The 19,902-nt window shown below is 38.1% G+C and overlaps 2 protein-coding genes and 1 long non-coding RNA gene across 3 annotated transcripts; 1 reads left to right on the plus strand and 2 right to left on the minus strand.

Annotated features, from left to right (window-relative positions):
* Positions 1 to 91: 91 nt before the first annotated feature.
* LOC114519075 (endoplasmic reticulum mannosyl-oligosaccharide 1,2-alpha-mannosidase-like) lies at positions 92 to 4,243 on the plus strand. Its single transcript, XM_028539133.1, has 7 exons — positions 92 to 305; positions 795 to 1,676; positions 1,833 to 2,021; positions 2,372 to 2,559; positions 2,894 to 3,017; positions 3,365 to 3,559; positions 3,863 to 4,243. Exons 1-7 carry the CDS (start codon positions 201 to 203, stop codon positions 4,190 to 4,192), a joined length of 2,013 nt encoding a protein of 670 aa, XP_028394934.1. The 5' UTR covers positions 92 to 200; the 3' UTR covers positions 4,193 to 4,243.
* Positions 1,861 to 2,779, minus strand: LOC114519079. Its single transcript, XR_003686544.1, has 3 exons — positions 2,738 to 2,779; positions 2,046 to 2,135; positions 1,861 to 1,953 (listed from the first exon to the last, which is right to left on the minus strand). It is a non-coding gene; the product is annotated as an uncharacterized LOC114519079 (long non-coding RNA).
* A 2,886-nt stretch (positions 4,244 to 7,129) lies between the features above and the next one.
* LOC114519077 (neuronal calcium sensor 1-like) lies at positions 7,130 to 18,408 on the minus strand. The gene is made up of 8 exons (XM_028539135.1): positions 18,242 to 18,408; positions 18,087 to 18,111; positions 17,193 to 17,241; positions 16,176 to 16,265; positions 14,877 to 14,955; positions 14,645 to 14,733; positions 8,367 to 8,444; positions 7,130 to 7,913 (listed from the first exon to the last, which is right to left on the minus strand). The coding sequence occupies exons 1-8, from the start codon at positions 18,303 to 18,305 to the stop codon at positions 7,815 to 7,817; spliced, it is 573 nt and encodes a 190-aa protein (XP_028394936.1). The 5' UTR covers positions 18,306 to 18,408; the 3' UTR covers positions 7,130 to 7,814.
* Positions 18,409 to 19,902: the final 1,494 nt, after the last annotated feature.

Below are 19,902 nucleotides of genomic sequence, written 5' to 3' on the forward strand. Positions count from 1 at the left end.
AAATATACGCGATAATTCTAACGCGAGAAATTTTTCGGCAATTTTGCTTTGGAGTAAAAAAAATCAAAATTTAAATATTCAAAATGGTCGCCAACTCGCCACGACAACAATAAACATTTAAACTTTTATAAAAATGTTTCGCAGATGTTTTAAATGATACAGACAGATATTCAGGAAGATCAGAGATAGTAGGAAACACAATGAGTACCAGAGGGAAAGTACAAGAACGCGAATTTATTACTGTCGCTATACCAGGGAATTATGATAATGATAAAAATAGACGAGGAAAGATCTCTTTGTGGAGGGTCAGTACGTTTGTTTGGATCTCCGTCTTGATATTTATATTTACATGCGAAATGATAATGCAAAGCTAGATTTAATCTTTGATTTATTTGCACTGAAGTGGTGCTGTGATTGTACCACTCGTATACATGGTTCATGCCCTAATCTAACATACAGTACGAGTCTAAAGTATAAAAATGTTTTCATCACTTGAGTAATAAGGCAACAAGTGAAGTTTGTAACACATGATGCTTAAGGCCCATTTACACTATGAGATTTGTCGTAAACGATTCGTACCCTGGCGTATGTGAACGTATTGAACACACATACAAATGTGACACTTTAAATTCCACTCTGAACAAAATTGAAGGAAGATGTGGCATAGGCCCTCTTTTGCATTCATCAGAATGATAATTGCATTCAACTTGCATGGAATGCATGCTGGATTGTCAAAAAAGTTTGTTTTTAGCAAGGTTCTTATCTATTATATAAACACTTCTTTCCTAATCTAGAGATGGAAAAGACTCACCTCATTTGAAAAGACAATTATCATTTGCTTCGCACTCCTTCTTAGCATTGGTGGATATAAATTTCACAAAGACTTCCATTTTACATACACAGAAAATCTCGACTCAAACCAAGGACATCAACCACATGTCCTGCCAATACAGGCAGCATTCGAGAATGAAAAGGAGTCCAAATTTGTGAAGAGACCAAATTTGGTACCGTTAGTCAAAAAGAAAGGGCCACCAAAAAAGAAATTAGACATTGGTTATAGTGAGCGACTTGATGAATTGGATAGAAGAAAAAATGCTAAAAAGTCAGTTGAGATTGATAATCATAAGAAAATAGAAATCATAAATCCAAATGGGAACAGAAGGCATGGCAAGGTTAAGCAATCAAATAATATTGAACCAGTTCAAGAGAATCAAGAACAACAGTCGCAAGGTGAACATCAGAAAGAACAAAACAACATAGAAGCTGCTGATGTAAAAGTTGAAAACAATCAAAAGGATTCTGTTTCTGAAAAAGGTGATCTACTAAGAATTCCCCAATCATCTGAACATAATTCGAAGCAAAAAGCTGTAGTGGATGCTTTCAAACATGCTTGGAAAGGGTACAAGGCTTACGCGTGGGGGAAAGATGAACTTCGGCCACTATCTCGAGGATATAGCACATGGTTTGATATTGGATTAACCATAGTTGATTCATTGGATACAATGTGGATCATGGATTTGAAACAGGAATTTAATGAAGCACGAGATTGGGTCAAAGATTCACTTCATTTTGATAAAAATAGATATGTCAATCTATTTGAGGTGACAATTCGAGTTTTGGGAAGTCTGTTAAGTACACATCATTTAACTGGTGATAAAGAATTCTTGAATAAAGCTGTAAGTTGATTAAATTTAATATGTGTGAAACACATGATGTATGGTATTATCGAACAAAAAATATGTCAATGACCACACTTACAATGAGGAAAATGTATATACATACAGTACCTTTTCATCAATCTATTATTGTATACATTTTAACAATTATTTCAGGTCGAACTAGGCAACAAGTTAATGCCAGCATTCCAAACTGCATCCGGTGTTCCATATGCTGATGTCAATTTACTGTCAGGAGAAGCCAAAGGCCCAGACTGGTCATCATATAGTACCACATCTGAAGTAACAACCATACAACTAGAGTTTAGAGAATTATCACGGGTGTCTGGTGAGCCAAAATTTAAGGTGAGATCAAGTGTCAAGTCCCACCTTCACCAAACATCTTTTTGAATGGTTTAGTAACCAGAAAGCAATGTGGCAGTGCCTTGATAACATTCTTGATAGTTCCACAGCAGGTGCCTAAACAAATTGCAAAAACAGAGTCAATAAGCATTTCTCAACATCTGAAGGTCAATCTCTAGAAAGATGTTTTCTTGTCTTTTTTTGCACAGTTGCAGAACACCTATTCCATGAGAGGATTATTTTCTGAACAGTATCAGGATTAGAAAGATAAATTCCTTCTGAAAAACATTCCCCTATAAAGATGCTTCCAATTCTTTGAGAGGTTATTATTTGTTAACATTTTATTTATAAAGGAAGCTGTGGAGAAAGTTAGCCGACATTTTCACAATTTGGATAAGCCGAATGGTCTGGTTCAAATTTATGTCAGCCCACATAATGGTCATTTACAATCAGGTGGTACCATTACACTGGGTGCCAGAGGTGATAGTTATTATGAATATCTCCTCAAACAATGGTTGCAAGGGGGGAAGAAGGAAAGAAAGTAAGTCATTTTTCTGCATGGTGTAACTCTGGTGTCTCATTTCATTGTTTATTCATTACAGTGATGAACACAGCTCAGCTGAGTTGAAACATTGCAATACTTAGTCAACTCGTTTGAGTCACTAATACAATCCATGCAATAATACAACCAAATGTAATATACAAAAAAACATACTAACTCTCCTGACGAGGGCCCTTTGGTCGAAACATTGACGCCGAGCTTTTTTGTCTATCAATGAGGGCACATTTGAGATCAATATGATGACACTACTATTTGGAACTGATATAAAATTAATCAATATAATTAATAATATTTTAATATTCTCGCTGCTTAGTTTATTGGATGATTACAACGAGTCAATGAAAGGTGTCATGGACAGACTCGTTCGAAAATCTTCTCCAAACAAACTCACCTACATTGGTGAATTACTCCAAGGATCAGAATTCAGTCCTAAAATGGTAAGAGATCTATGAGCAAGACAAACAGCAGCAATAAAGTGAAGAAATTACACGTCCCTTACTGCCTGTGACGTAAGGGTCTTGGGAGGTTCAGTCCCCTAGTTCTTAACAAGTGGGATGTCACCCCCTCCCTCCCCCCGAAGATCGATGCCCGCACCATTGCAAATAATTTCAGCGTCTCTACCTTAAAATATGCTCCTACGCTACTGTTTACTGAACTTTTGCAATCTACAGAAAGAGCGTTGCGGTTTGTGTGATTAAGTTATAAAATATTAAATATTAGCTTCATAGCTTGTAGTGATCATGTTTTAACTTCAAGAGTGTTATTCGCTTTCTGTTTTATTCAGGACCATTTGGTATGTTTCATGGCTGGTAATTTAGCCTTGGGCTATCATAATGGCTTAGATGAAAGTCACTTAAAGTTGGGCAAAGAATTAATGGAAACATGTTATGAAATGTACGCTCGCATGTCAACCGGGTTGAGTCCAGAAATTGCGTACTTTAACACAGCCGGAAATGATCGTGACGACATTATTGTAAAGGTTAGAGTTATTTATTTAAGGTTACTGTTTTTTTTCACGACTTCCTAGTTCCTATATGATTAAAATACTGAATTTGAAGCTGTAAAGTTTCATTGAACAATATATTGTCTAGTGGAGTCGTTCAATGGAAAATTTAGCGTTAAATTTCCGAGTTTTTCCCTTTTTTTCTACATTCAGACACAACAAACGTTCAGATAGTGTAAAGACTAAAACCTTTTTAGTTTTTTAGCCCGTCCGGCCGCATGAGCCGATTTTCGAAAGAAAGTAGAAAATAACCTTAAGTAAATTTTTCTCTTTTCATAGCCTCTCGATGCTCACAATCTTCTCCGGCCAGAAACAGTGGAATCTTTATTTCTTTTACATCGCATAACTGGGGATAAGAAATACCAGGACTACGGCTGGAAAATATTTCAGGCTTTTGAAAAACATACAAAAATTGAAGGCGGTGGATATTCTTCGATAAAAAACGTGAAAGATGCTCATAAACCAGGTTACCGTGACAAGATGGAAAGCTTTTTTCTGGGCGAGACTTTGAAATACTTATTTCTCTTGTTTGGTGACACTGAGATTATTCCTTTGGATAAATATGTTTTCAATACTGAGGCTCATCCATTGCCAATATGGAAGAATTAAATTAGGTTAAATTTTATTTAGTGTACGTATATGTACGTGAGTATTTGTGAAACGGAGTTCTAATGATAATTATTACAATATTCAATTTTTAAACTTACTTGTTATCAATCCAGTCTAAGACATGCTATATTCCGTTAGCATTCAACATATATTTGCTCCCCCATTCCATCAGTACGAGAAGTTTGGTGCAACAACTTTTCTAAAAATCACCAAGAAAAAAAACGTGGAATTTCAACGTCGAGTACAGAAGGTACAAAGGAAAACGTGATCACACAAAAAAAGCCATTTGGCAAAGGGGGTGCACGTGCCTCCTGCCAAAATTATTCTTCCTAATACCTATTCATGTAGACCCCCCAAGACACACGTACCCAGGGCGCTCATAAAATAAGCGCCATGCATGCACACATCGTTTTTCATGCACCCAGCGCGATAAGTACTTTCTAGGCAAATTTCTACTGGTAAAACTATATGTTTGTACACAGCACTCCAAAAGCACGTCTTCAAATCGTAGAACAATAAAACCAGAGGCCTTTCCTCGTTGACATCTAAGGCCCATTTCAGACGTCGAACTTTTCATGAGCCGAATCTAAAGTCTTTGTTTAAGTTCGTTTGCATTCGATTCGGCACATGAAAAGTTTGACGTCTGAAACGGGTCTAAAATACTGTTTATAGGCTATATTATATCAATTATATCAGGTCTCGCCCCGAGGCAGGGGCGCCGGAAGCAGTTTAGGGCGGCGTGGGCAGAGTTTTAGAAAAGGGCACATTCATTTTAGCAACCACACGAAGAGGAAACTCAAATTTTACAAGTACATGCGAACTTGCAAATCCACGGGAGAACACATTTTCAATAATATTACCGGTTAGTTTTTATGCGAAAAGTAGGCAACATGATTAAATGTTGAATTTATGATACTTTTATATGGTAGCAAAGGGCACAGCGCTGGCCCCGTGGTTCCGGCGCCCCTGCTCCGAGGCGACGTACGTACGTGCAAAGCAAGACAACTGGGGAACTGATGAACATATTTAGTTATTGGTATGATTTTAGAAGATTCGTTGTTAAGCTAGCTAGCTGACAACGAATTATAAGTGGACATATGCATCTATAAGTAGATATAATTATGTATTATTGTACATACCTTGAGTTACCATTGCTGCTGCGGCACCAGGCTTTAATAATCGGCTGCCAGCCCTTATTCCTGCCATTATTCCTGCCAGCCCTTTGCCTGTTGGAGTCCATATCTTCTTTCGTTGTCTGAATGTGGTTTAGGTTTGTGAAACAAATGACAATGCATCTATACACCGACAATTTGAAAACTTTGATTCCTCATTAACTAGTACAAACAACACGACACGATTTACATGAAGTGATATTCATTGTCATGTTACGAGATGTTGAGATTCGTTTTGCTCTTTCTAACACCCTCCCGAATACGCTTTCAGTTCCATAATGGCTATGGTCAATATAGAATTATGGTCTGCATGGAACTCGAAGCTCGGCCAAGATGATTTGAAAAAATGGTTAGGTGATCCTATACCACGCAGTACCATTGGAAAATACTCATTATGCAAAAAATCCATTGTCTCTAAATTCATACTGATCGGACAACGAAAAATTGTTTACCGCTGTTCCCAGCAGTGTCAGTGCCATACTCTACATTCTACAGGGTGTATAAAAAAAACGCAACCACTTAATATTCATGAATATCCTCTTTGTTCTACAACACAAAAGACGTTTGGCCCCTGGAATGCGAGAAAGCTTGTAATCATATTCTAGCGGCACAATCGTCGGTAAACAAAGTCGGGTGGGTAAACCAACGAGCTGAATTGAAAGTACTTAACGAGTAAAATTTTATTTACAATTTATTTTACAAGGTCGACAGTTATAGCATTCAAGTTATCATGCACGACAATAAAAACTCGTTGTTCGGTTGTTAGCTGCACCATTATTAGTTTAGCTGATTTGACTATTAGCAGTTGAACTGTACGATTAGAAGCCATTTTAAAATCCCAGGGGCATAAAATCTATTGAGCTTATGAACAATATGAATTTTAGAATATTAAGTGGTTGCGTTTTTTTTGATACACCCTGTATTGTTTTCACCTTGCAAATTAAGTTTTCATGAACGTAAACAATTAACACAAAGAGTTTTAAAAAGTTGTTAGTGGGTGGTGACAAAAAGGAGCACTTTAATTTTTTATCCAGTGATCACAAACAATAACCATCCGTCGACCGTCGAGACACATGAGAAGCAGTCCCGTTTATCAATAATTATCTCAGTGGAGAGCTTTTTAGGCATTTTAAAGAAAACGTACGTTTGAAATATAACAAACCTTTCCAGAATTGCCCATTTTTGTAAAAGGAAGCCTTGTGAAAGCCGAGAGGAAAGATTCCTACATGGTTATCATGCATGGGTTGTGTCGGTAAAAGTAATATTTATAGGTATTGTTTTCGATGGTGAAACAAATTTTTCCTGCGCGGTCAAGCCCTCTATAGCTCCATAAAAGACGCGGATAAATTATTAAAACTTAAAAATTGAAATCAATGCAAGACTGCATGCATGCATGCAGATGTACAGAAACTCGATTGAATAAAAAATACCAGTAAAATACTTTATACATTTATTTACATTTAAAAGTTTTAACCAGGCAAGCTGAGTGAAGTCTATACATATTCGATACAAATAAAAAAATCCTGCTACCGAGTATGTATAATTGTCGGCAATCATATTTCAGTTACATATATTCAATAATTTTAAATGTTTCTCCCAATGGTTAAAAATGAAATGATTTCGTTATCATACTGGTATCGTTAGAGTTTTAAGCTGGTTGGCATAATATGTGCCTTTATTATAATGGCAAATTCAGTGACGTACCAGCCTGACGATTTTGTCCCGCTATGTAAATTTCGAGTTACATTATTATTCATTTCTTTAGAAATTTATTGTTTCACAGTCAATGATCACCAGAGTATTAGCGGAGCAAATCGTCAGGCTGGCTACGCTACTGGCAACAATATCTTGGAAATATCACGTGTTACAATTATATATAGTATATACATCTGATTCGTACATTAAAACGTTGTCATCGCTTAATCTTCACCGACTATTCATGGGAATAGTATTGGAAAACGTTGGTCAGTTCAGTTTTGCACTGAAGAAATTTATATAGTCATGCATGAAGACCGCGGATATAAACAGTGTTCATAGTCCTCGGATTTGCCCAAGCTTATAGATATATCATCAAGGTTTTAGATAGTATTTTGTATTAAATAATACAAATGCGAGACAACTTTGCGGCTTGTATTGAAGAACGGTCAAGTATCGATTAGAAATGTACGCGCACTGCAAAAAACATGCGCGCGCAGTGAATATTCCAGACTGAATATTGACAATTAATGTAAAATGAGATTCTCAGTAGAATTTAGAAACACAGCAAAAATTGCCTGACATGTCATTGCATATATATATGTAGTCAAGTCTACATCCCAGCTGATATTTACTTGACTTGTTATTTAACTTATTTTGTCGCTGGTTCATTTTGCTAAAGTAGTAATTTCGTAAAATCAACCAAAATGGCGCCGTTCTGACATAACATTTAAAATGTAAAATACAAAAAAATGTCAAACTAATCCGTCATAAAGCGAAAGTGCTTGAACAATTGTAGGATCTGATTTTGATCCCTCTCGGAATTCCTCCATGGACAGTCTATCGTCTTTATTCTAAAACAGTAAAATCGGTTGAATTAATGTTGTATGAAAATATTGATTATGGATATTTATCACCCTATATCATGTGATAACCTACCTATACATACATGCAGAATTGTGTATTAAGTAAGATGCCTTTCAGTTATCGATATCTGACCAACCTCCTTTTCCTAATATGTTTCATACCAGTCTGACTCGTGCCGGACAGTGGCAGGCGCGTAGCCAGTATGACGATTTCAGTTGTCCCGCTATATATGCAAATTTATTTATTCATCTCCTTAGAAATTGATTGTTTTCACAGCCAATGAACACCAAAATATCAGCATAGCGGGGCCAAATTGTCAGGCTGGCTACGGTACTGTAAAATATGTTACTTGTGCGGACGGTGATTTAGATTGCAATAAGGTACCGTACATTATTCGCAGCTCATAATCTATGTATGATTATTATCTGTGGTATTTTTACCTTGTCCATCAAATTAAATATTTTATTTACACGTTTTTCTGGCGTGTTCTCTTCTTCCGGAAGTGACACCATGTTAGACTGAAAACCACAAATATAACTTTTAATAATTCTTAATTTCACTGGCACGAAAGTGTACCAAATCAACAATTCTAGCCTGAATTGCATGCATCATGTAATGGTATTACAATTCTTGATAAAAGGTAAATATAGATAAATTTCATATACACATTTTCGAGAATAGCAGTCTGCGCGGGATCGATTGGGGATTCTGCAAAACAGTGGTCCTTCGAACCGGATTTGTGAAAGGTGAACGAGGCTGCGGACAAAGAGCGAGTGATATTTGCGCTGCCGTCGTGTGTAAAAGATTTAGCGTGAAGTGGAACAACGAAAGGTATGGACGATCTGACGAGGAAAAGACGGGTGAGAGGAGCTCATAGAGCTTCGGCTAGTAAACTTGTAGCGAAGATAGTTGAAACGATTCCGAGAGCGATTGACGAGAAAGCAGAAAGGGATTTGACATGGCTGAGACAAAGCCAGGTCACGTTACGAGAGAAAGTCAAGAGGTTAAAGGAACTCGATGAACAGATCATTGACATACTAAGCGCCTCGGGAGATGAAGACGCCGAAGCACAGCTCAATAAAGAGGTCGAAAGTTCAGACGAAGCGGTCGCAGAATTTGAAAGGACATTGATGAAAATCGACGACGCGCTGCGGGAATCCGGTGAACAAAGACTGCCATTGTTGACGACGCCAGACGAAGGAAACCTAGACCAGAGCCGTATATCGACAGCCAGTGCGGGAAAGATCGTCAGAGCAAAGCTTCCGAAACTAAAGCTTAAGAACTTCAACGGTAAAGTATGTGAGTGGCCCGAGTTTTGGGATGGGTTTTCAAGCTCGATAGACAACAATGACGCATTGTCTGACGTTGACAAGTTTGCATATTTGCGCGGATATTTGGAAGGACCAGCGAAGTCTACAATTGCCGGCTTAGCGTTAACAGGGACAAACTACAACTGTGCAGTGGAATTGCTTAAGAAACGGTTTGAAAAGAAAAGCATAGTTCAACGAGCACACGTGAATGAACTCATACAACTGCCGGCAGTTTACAAAGAAAGGGACACGCAGAGACTACGGAAGTTGTTTGACAGCTGCGAAACGAATAACCGCGCCTTGAGAGCCCTGGGGTGAACGAGAACTCGTATTCCGCTATTGTTGTTCCGACGATCATGGAGAAGCTGCCCGAGCAGTTTCGCTTGACTATTACGAGAGGGCAGAACTTCCTGGAGTGGTCAATGGAGGAAATGCTACAAGCCTTTGAGAAAGAGCTCGAACTACGTGAAGCGCACGATGCGGTGGGATCGAGGTCGGGTCGAGAGTACGAAAGAAACGATGGGAGTTCGGCGTCGGGTAGAAAATATGGTCAACAACATGGAACTGCATCCACGTTAATAGCGAGTGAAAGGAATGGAAACTGTGCTTTCTGCCTGAAGATCCACAAACACGAGAACTGTGAGGGAGTAAAGGATCCGAAGACACGAAAGAGTTTGGCTCGCAAATACGGTAGATGTTTTGTTTGTTTGTCTAAGGGTCATAGAGCCAGTAGTTGTAAGGTCGAGAACAAATGTAGTGTTTGTGATGGGGCTCATCATGTTGCACTGTGCGAAATGAGTCCTAAGAGCGAGGGTAAGCATGACGAAATACCCAAGCCTAATGACGAATGTAAAAACGTACCCAATAACACGAATGTGCATGTGACTACTCCTAATAGTAACTTGCATGCTGGAACTGGTAGCCTGGTTGCCTTGCAGACTGCACGTGGCGTTTTAAGGGGGAAAGGGTGGTTAAGGTGCGGGTCCTCTTTGACGCGGGAAGTCATCGTTCCTTTGTTACTTCCAAAGCAGCTGGTCTCGCGAATCCCAGGGGTATAAGAAGGGAATTGTTAGGAATTAATACGTTCGGTCAAAAATGCGTAAAAGCCGAGCACAGGGAAGTGGTTGAATTAAAGCTTGAACCTCTTAACGGAAATAAGGTTATCACACTGGAAGCATTTGTAGTGCCGGAAATATGTAGCATAGGAAATAGCCATGTAGAGATAGCGCGGAGGGAGTATAAACATCTGGAAGGTATATGGTTTTCAGATGTTTCTAAGTCAGAAGATGAGTTAGAAGTAGATGTTCTGATAGGGGCAGACTACCTTTGGAGCTTTCAGACAGGGACAACCAAGAGAGGTAAATCAGGAGAACCTGTTGCTATAGAAACAGAATTAGGGTGGGTTTTATCAGGACCGCTGAGAGTACAAGACATTGAGAGAGCGGAGCCAGTCCAAGTGAATTTTGTAGCACAGAGATTGAGTAGTGAAGACAGTTTGGAGAGTAATGTGCAAAAATTATGGAGTTTTGAAGGGTTAGGCATTAGTGAGGAAGATAAGGTACATGAAGAGTTTTTAGATGAAATATCATTTACAGGAAGTAGATATTCAGTCAAACTGCCCTGGAAGGAGAGCCATAAGAAGTTGCCTGACAACTATGCAAATAGCTTAAGTAGAATGAAGGGTCAGCTGCGACGACTGAGGAAAGAGCCAGCATTGTTAGCAGAGTATGATTCTATCATCAGAGACCAGGTAGAGCGAGGGATAGTGGAGCCAGTATCTGCATTAGAGAAGGTTGAAAGGGTTCATTATTTACCACACCAGGCAGTAATTCGCAGGGAGGCAGTGACCACTAAACTCCGGATCGTCTATGACGCATCATCCAAGGAAGGTAAGTCTGGGACATCGCTTAACGACTGCCTACATGTTGGGCCTTCTCTCAATCCATTATTATACAGCATATTAATACGGTTCAGAGAAAATAGGATTGCTTTAGTTGGTGACATAGAAAAGGCATTTTTGAATGTTGAAGTAGATAAGGCGGATAGAGATTGTTTGAGATTTTTGTGGGTCAATGATATAGAAAGTGATAAGTTGGAGATAGTTGTTTATAGGTTTTGTAGAGTAGTTTTTGGAGTGAATGCATCACCATTTCTACTGAATGCAACCTTAAGGCATCATTTAACAAAGTATAACGAAATAGATGCTGCATTTGTAAGAAAGTTGCAGGAAAGTTTTTACGTTGACGACCTGGTCAGTGGTGAGAGTACGGTAGAGAAGACCTTTGAACTTTATGATAAGGCTAAGACAAGAATGGCACAAGGGGGTTTTAGATTAAGGAAGTGGTTGACCAACAGTGAGGTGTTAAGGAGTAAACTAGAGATTCACGAAAAAGATCAGGGTTCGTCAGAACAAAGCATCAATGATCAGGAAACATATGCTAGGTTATCTTTGGGAGCAGTAGGGGGTGAGTCAAAGGGCCATAAGGTTTTAGGGCAGGTGTGGGATAACCACAAAGACGAACTGAAATTTGAAATTTCCAAGGTGGGAGAAAAGGCAGAGACGTTATCGCCAACAAAGCGGAACCTCCTGAGCATTTTAGCCAGTTTGTTCGATCCTCTAGGGATAATAAGTCCATTGATAGTTAGTGCCAAGATCTTATTCCAGGAGGTTTGTAATAGTAAGACGGGTTGGGACGACAGCTTTAAGGAAGAGCCTTTAAGAAAGTGGGAAATCTGGTATAGGGATTTGATTGAGACCAAGGAAATCACTATTCCTCGATGCATATACCAACATCCAGCGGAAGAGGTTTTAGGGTGCACATTACATGGGTTTGGCGACGCTAGTAAGAAAGCATATTGTGCGGTAGTATATGTTGTTTATTATACAAATGTAGGAAGTTATGTCCGCATGTTAACATCAAAGGTAAGAGTAGCACCTCTTAAAACAACTAGCATTCCAAGGTTAGAGTTAATGTCTGCGAGGCTCTTAGCGCAGTTACTAAAGTCAGTGAAAGATTCATTAGAAAACCAGGTTAGTATAGATAATACGAAGTTGTGGCTTGATAGCATGACAGCACTCTACTGGATAATGAACAACGGTGAGTGGAAACAATTCGTCCGCCACAGAGTAAATGAAATCCTGAAATTAACAAACAAGGAGGATTGGGGACATTGTCCTGGGGTGGAAAATCCCGCGGATATAGGGTCTAGGGGTGTAGTTGCTTCACAATTGAAGGATAACAAGCTATGGTGGGTGGGGCTTGATTGGCTTATTAGGTCTAAGGAGGAGTGGCCGAAATTTGAGGCTGCTGCCAAAACAAGTACGGTCTTAGAAGAAGAACGAAAGTCTTCCGTAATGGTCGTAGCTAGTAGTAAAGAGTTAGCTAGTATAAGCAAAGTGATAAATCTGGAGGATTATGGGACAGCGGAACGACTTTTCAGAGTAACAGCATGGGTACTTAGGTTTGGGTTCAATGCACGAGCAAAGTCTAAGGGCATGGAAAAGCGCTGTGGAGAATTGGCAGTAGAGGAGCTTGACGAGGCGGAAAATAGATGGATTAAACAGGCTCAGGCAGAGTTAAAGAAGGCTAAAAAGTACGCCCAGATTAGTAACAGTCTAGGCTTGATGGAAGAAGGAGGTATCATAAGATGTAAGGGTAGACTGCGTAACTCTGAGCTAGAGTACAACACGAAACACCCAATCATTATTCCCAAGGATAATAGATTAACTGAGCTGATTGTCAGAAAATGTCACAGTGAAGTGCACCATTGTGGGGTTAGGGCAACCTTGGGCAGGCTAAGGACGAAATATTGGGTCGTGAAGGGAAGGCAAATGGTAAAGCGAGTTATAGGTAAATGCGTCACCTGTAAGAAATTAGAAGGAAGGGCATATGGGGGGAGACAGATGGCAGATTTACCAGGCTTTCGAGTGAAGGAAGCTGCTCCTTTTTCTAATGTTGGAGTAGATTTTGCAGGTCCATTGTTTGTTAGGTGTTGCACCAAGGCATCCAAGAAGGCGTATATCGCATTATTTTCCTGTTGTGTGACTCGAGCAATACATTTAGAGCTAGTGCGTGATTTGTCTGCGGAGACATTTCTGTGTTGCATGAGAAGATTTGCAGCGAGGAGAGGAATGCCGAGCCTAATAGTGTCAGACAACGCCAAGACGTTTAAGGCAGCAGAGAGAGCAGTAAAGAAGTTGTTTAATCAACCTAAAGTAAAAGCAGAATTATTAACGAAGCGCGTAACTTGGAGGTTTAACTTAGAAAGATCGCCTTGGTGGGGAGGGTTTTTCGAGCGAATGGTTAGGAGTGTTAAACGATGCCTCAGGAAGGTTTTAGGCAATGCCAAATTAACAGTAGATGAACTTAACACAGTATTAGTAGAGATAGAAGGCACATTAAATTCCAGACCATTGACAGAAGAATATGAAGAATTCGAAGGCGATGTATTAACGCCATCACACTTAATTTACGGAAGAGCAATTAATTTCATACCACGGAGGGAGGTAGCTAGAGAGGAAAGTAGTTGTGGAGAAAGATTCAAATATATTACATTGAAATTACAACATTTCTGGACCAGATGGCAAAGTGAGTATCTCATAGGGTTACGAGAGTTTCATAAAAGTGGTAATCGAAAGGCAAGAAGTTTGAAGGAGGGCGAAGTAGTTGTAGTTTATGGAGAAGGAGAGAAGCGAGGCAAGTGGAAACTAGGGAAGGTAGAACAGCTAATTTTAGGAAATGACAGCGAGGTTAGGGGTGCTAAGTTAAGATAGCAGGAAAGGGTAAACCAGTTTACCTGAAAAGACCGGTGCAGAAACTTTACCCGTTGGAAATTCAAGCTCAACCGGGTGGGAACGGGACGGAAGGGAATACCCCTTCAGGTGAGGCAGAGGGTTCCTTGCATGATCTGCATGAGCGTCCGAGACGAGCTGCTGCTGAGATTTCAAAAGCGAAGACAAGGGCGATGCTTGATTCATAGACGTGTATGAATCAAGGTGGGTGGGATGTTGTAGGTCCCCGCGCAGCGCCGCCAGTTCCGCGTGTAACAGTTACGTGAGCACTTTATGTAAATATAGTTTAGTTGTTTGTAAATACGTCACAAGGACACATTGTTGATTCGGCACAAAGACACGTTGTAATGTAATATAGCACTATTAATTAACGCTTGCATTGAATTTTGATACCATCATTGAGTCAGATCGTAGAGGAAGCATGAACTCACGCTGTAAATAGAATCTTTAAATAAACGATAGAATACAGTCCCCTGAGTGGTTTTTTACGTGGACCAGTGTGCGCGGGATCGATTGGGGATTCTGCAAAACAGTCCAGTGTATAGTTGTATAAGATGTTCCGTTCGGTCCGAATATAAATTTATGTAAAATAAAATGGTAATTGATGGTAACTTACCACCATTTTATATATCGATTCCACAATGTTAAGCATTTCCCCTCTGGTTATAAAACCATCATTGTCCAAGTCATAAAGCTTAAAAGCCCCTGTAAAATAGCGTTCAGGATTTTGCTGTTTAACGATGATATGTCGAGATGCATTATACTTATCTAAGTTATCTTTAATAATACGAAACAGGCCATGCAACAGCTTAAATTAACTGGAAATGTTTTTGGAGCTATATACATACATTGTAATTTTTCATCCAGACTTCCTCTTGAGGTCACTGATAAAGCACTGATAAATTCTTCAAATTCAATGCTTCCATCCTAAAGGGAAAACATTATATGTGTTGCTGATTTGATGCGTTTTAAATGTTCGAAACAGTAAACACAATGTCAATGTTTCAGCAAAATTTCACCCAACTCACTGACACTGAGCAGTGAACACCACAAAACACAAGAAATTTCAACCTATATTGCAAGTCTAGAGCGACAGGTGAGTATAGTAGTTGACACTAGTTGTACTGTGGTTGAAAACGTGAAGCATATGGTGTAGACGGTTTATCAACTATACTGAAAGCCAGTTGATTTCAATTTTCAAATGACGACAAATATCCTACTTAAGCCTGAGAATTCAAGGAGCCATTTCAATGGGCGTTATAGCTAAGAAATATTATCATGGTCAATGGTACACAATATTATCGTATCATCGGCGTGAGGAACTTTAATCAAATTTTCATCACAACTGGATAACGATTAAGCAGGTGATGTTCTATGATTTTACGTCAGCTTTTAAGCCGGTACTAACGAAGTTGACGTAAAATTAAAGATTTTTGACTTTAGTTACGTGTGCAGTTTATTTTAGTATACGCGTGTGCATCAAGAACAGCTGTAGACTTTCATCTGCTTGCAATAATTCTTTCTTCGGTCAATTTGAAACTTTAGTCCTGCCCTAGTTTACGCCCGTTTCAGCTCCAAACCTATATCATTATTCATTAATTGTTTTTTTTTCATTTGCATTAAATTCAGCAAATGAAAAGTTCGACGTTTCACGTCTGAAACCGACTATGATGTATAAGTCGCATTTGAAGTCAAACGAAGATCTGTTCGATCCAATTTTGTTGGATCCAATTCACTTGTGACGGATATTTTATATATTCCATTGACTTGCTATAAATGTACGGCAAATCTACTGAAGCCAATGTAGTACTTAAAAAAAACACACTGTATTCTATACTGAATTGGATACAACAAAATTCGATCGTGTGAACACTGAATAGACCTCAAATTAGGCCTGTTTCAAACGTGTCGTGTTTCTCATGTGTCGAACGCATTAAGAATAGATATGAGACATGCATCTTAATTGATTAACTATTGTTTTAAATGCGTTAGGCACATAAGAAGCAGTACGTTTGATACTGGCTTTAGTCCCACCAAATGCAAATGATGTTCTCATCTAATCATTACCTATTGTTTGAATTGAATTCGACCAAAATGCGAGATACAAGGTTTTTATACGCGTGTTAACTTGTAAATTGTGATAATACCTTGTTCACATCGAACACGTTGAAAACAAATGCGGCAAATTCAGAGGGATCGCCATAAGGGAAGAATTGTTTATATATTCCTGCAAATTCCTATAGCGAGAAGAAAAGTGAATTTATATTTATAGCTATATTTATAATAAATTTGAGTAAAATCTCTACTCGTTTTCATGATACATCTTCATAAAAAAAGTTCATATGTAGCTACATTTGAATAATTAATTTGTAAGTTGTATAACATAATAAAAAGGAATGAGTATAGTATACACATGAATGACATTACTGCATGGTGAACAATCAATTTCATCATGAAAGAGGCTTTTCGCTGGATTTTATCCATGTAATTAGGGACAGACAAAGACTAGTATCAGCTCCCCTCGCTATATTGTATAATTACTTCACCATTAGGTATATAAATAACATGTTTTACGTCAATTAATCGATGTTTTATCTTTCATTAAGCTGTCGTTTCAGAAAGACGATAACAGCGAAACTGCAAGTCTACTCAAAAGGCTTTGTTATATTTTTAAATATTTTTGACGAGGAAACGAAAGCAGACAAAGTAAATATGGTTCGGATCAACATTTTTTTAACTGCATGGAAAATTCATATATACAAGCTGATATAGAGCAGTGGTTGAGGTTCCCAATAAAAACTGATCCGTGAAATTTTTTCATTTCAACTCACTTTTTACAACAAAGAAGTATAATTATCAATATAATTGGTTCTTCGATGGCTATTAATGGCGTTATCGTCTAAAAGCTCATTTATACAGTCAACTCACTGGGTGCATTCATGATCACAATCAACTCGTAATTATTTTATATGTAACCCGGTGAATTTCTATCCGACTAAGAGTTTTCTTTTCCCTGACGTTTCACCTTAAATATTTTCATTTGATGAAGAAAAGGCGCTCTCGAAAATAAGAAACGAAATTTCTGTGTCGAACTTTTGAAGAAAGTCTTAGAATGTGTGAGGTTTTTGCTTAAATACATACACGCCTGCAGGCATGTCACTTACCTCTTGGTTCAAATTGCCATTCGGACAGTCTTTTAAGAAACCTTTATGCCTATATTAGAATATGTATAGTTTAGTTAGAGTGCCTCTTAAATTTATGAAATATGTATTATATAGCTACTTTTGTTAGTGTGCCTATATTAGATATATGAAATATGTATATAGTTTAGTTAACATGCATGCAATTCTAAGGTCGGTATCGCCGGTAAAACCGTATACTTTTGTTTTAAAGTCTTGAGCAGTTGAGCTCTTTTAATGTATATAATGAAATAAATTGTTATAATTAGCAGAGTTTATTGATAACATCCGAACGTTACTAAAACCCTGCCCCTGGTCAGAACATGGTACAGAATATATATCCATGCATAGATATATATAAATTATCTTATATACTTATATATAAATTTCAATTATACGAGTTTTCAAATATGGATTATATGAGTTTACGTATTAAACTAAAAAGTACAAAGCGGTGTTTTCTACCGTCCTTAATCCGAATCTTTAAGCTAACCTCGGATCATAGACAATCTAGACAATATGCATTCGCAAATTATATTCATTGTCTCTCTATCAAAATAAACATGAATGCATAACTTTTGAATGGATCCTCGCGTTATCCTCGGAAGAATTGTTTTAAAAGCCTTGCATTGACAACTGTTGGTGTTAAGTAAATCGTCCATTTCGTGAACACCTCACTATTTATTCATATTTTGATTAACTTGGACATTCAACAAACCGCGAAGTTTGAGCCGGCAACGCCAGCCAACACAACTGCGATACGGTTTTGGTCAACATTAGTCATTATTCATTGAGACGGGGCTTATCCAGAACTACAGCAACCAAAATTTAACTAAAAGAAGCATAACTTTATAATATAACAGTTCTTGCAGAACTTACCAACGTTGCAGTTCTTTTTCGTTAACTAAAAGACAGTAGAATACGTCTATTATGACTAAATAATAAATGTCTACCTCATGATGTAATTACCATAACATATACTAGGATATCTCCTATGGCTTGCATATACTAGAGCAATTGAAGTTAATACTCACAATATGTTTTGTTCACAAGTTCCTGAAGAACTTCAGGCTTTAATTTACTAGGTTTTTTGCCCATTTTGATTGGAAAAAATAGCAAAGTTATTAGGAAGCATCATACACAGTCATAGACCACAGCAAGGCGTCTTACATAGCGACTACAAGGCTTTCAAACAGCTCTCAAATTTGTAAATATCATGTTTAATTATTCATTTCTGAAGAAAACGGGGGCGTACATTATATAGGGATTGTAAACAGGAATTTTGTGGCTGAATTATATATATTTTAGCAGGTACCTAGATACCCGCATTTGAAAACACATAAAGTAAAATTAACGGTCATGCACGACTATATATACAAGTCATTGCTCGTCGTTACTCTTGTATTTCTAGACTCTTATATAGCTAACTGCCTTGACTGTAAGATTATTATTAAACGTTTTTTTTGAGAACGTTTAGTATTCAGCTGTTACAGACGTCATGACATTCAGTTTAGCGCCACCTTGGCCTTGGAGCCGTCGCGAGGGAAATTTGGATGACTTTCCACGAATTTAGCCAAATGCGTTGGGATCATAATCAGTAGTGGATAAGAGCAAGGCTGAACCTAATAAATAGGGAGGGAAAGGGTGCCATTTCAAATTTTAAAAATGGTCCGTATATTTTTCCTACATTTTAATGTAAGCCGAATCCGACTTTCGCGTAAAATTGAAACGGGTTTCGGGGTTCAACTTTGAAGTGAGTTTTTGGTAATAGACCTCTCTCATGACGTCAAACGCCGTGGAACATCTAGAACGTCATTATGAGAAAGGTTTATTACTTCAAACTTACTAAAACAAAATCATTTACATCATAACAGACTGCATTGTATATTGTTATTTTTTGTAGCACATAATCACAAAATGACGTGGTTGACGCCACTTTCCCCAAATTTAAATGACTGCAGAAAAGACGAGAAAATCATCAATATTTGACTTGTCAAATATGTTGATCAAATCAGCCACTTAGCATTTACAGAATAACAGAAATGGACATGCAGACACTGTTGTGAAGAAATTAATTTCTATAAAATAACATAAACAACTCTTGCCCAATAATGACAAAGCATATTCACGATTAACCGTGAAGAAATTGTATAGTGTTAGGGGGACGATACGGTTTTCGAACAGAAATATTTGGTTGCTGTCTGGTGTTCTAGGGCCTACGGGATATTCATAGTGTAGTTTCCGATCTTGCCTACAGAGATTAGGCTTTTTTATGCAATCCTTCTCCGGTTATGAGTCACGTTTGCGGAAGCGTCATGTTGTGCGGTCAGTGTTTTTCGTCTGTTTAATAAATTAGATAAGGATTTCAATGAAATGAATGAAGATCATATGAATAGAGCTTGTTATGCACAATATGGCTGCTAGAGTGATTTATGCCCAATGGAAAAGAAAGCCATTCTTTTCGTATTGATATTTGACAGATAGATTAATATATATTTATTCACCTCTATTGAGGTCAGCCAAAAGCAAGAACAACAGGACGATTCTCATAACCAGACCCCCTCTTGTGATTTTCTGTTTCTGAAATGAAACAAGAGTTACAAGACACAAATATCACAACAGATTCGACGAAAAGAAGAGATTTCCTGAGCGAATAAAGAAATGAAGATGCTCGCCCCAGGCCATTGTTGCATCA

This window comes from Dendronephthya gigantea, unplaced genomic scaffold (assembly GCF_004324835.1).
Source record: "Dendronephthya gigantea isolate DGI-Jeju-01 unplaced genomic scaffold, DenGig_1.0 000012F, whole genome shotgun sequence".
Lineage (NCBI taxonomy): Eukaryota > Metazoa > Cnidaria > Anthozoa > Malacalcyonacea > Nephtheidae > Dendronephthya > Dendronephthya gigantea.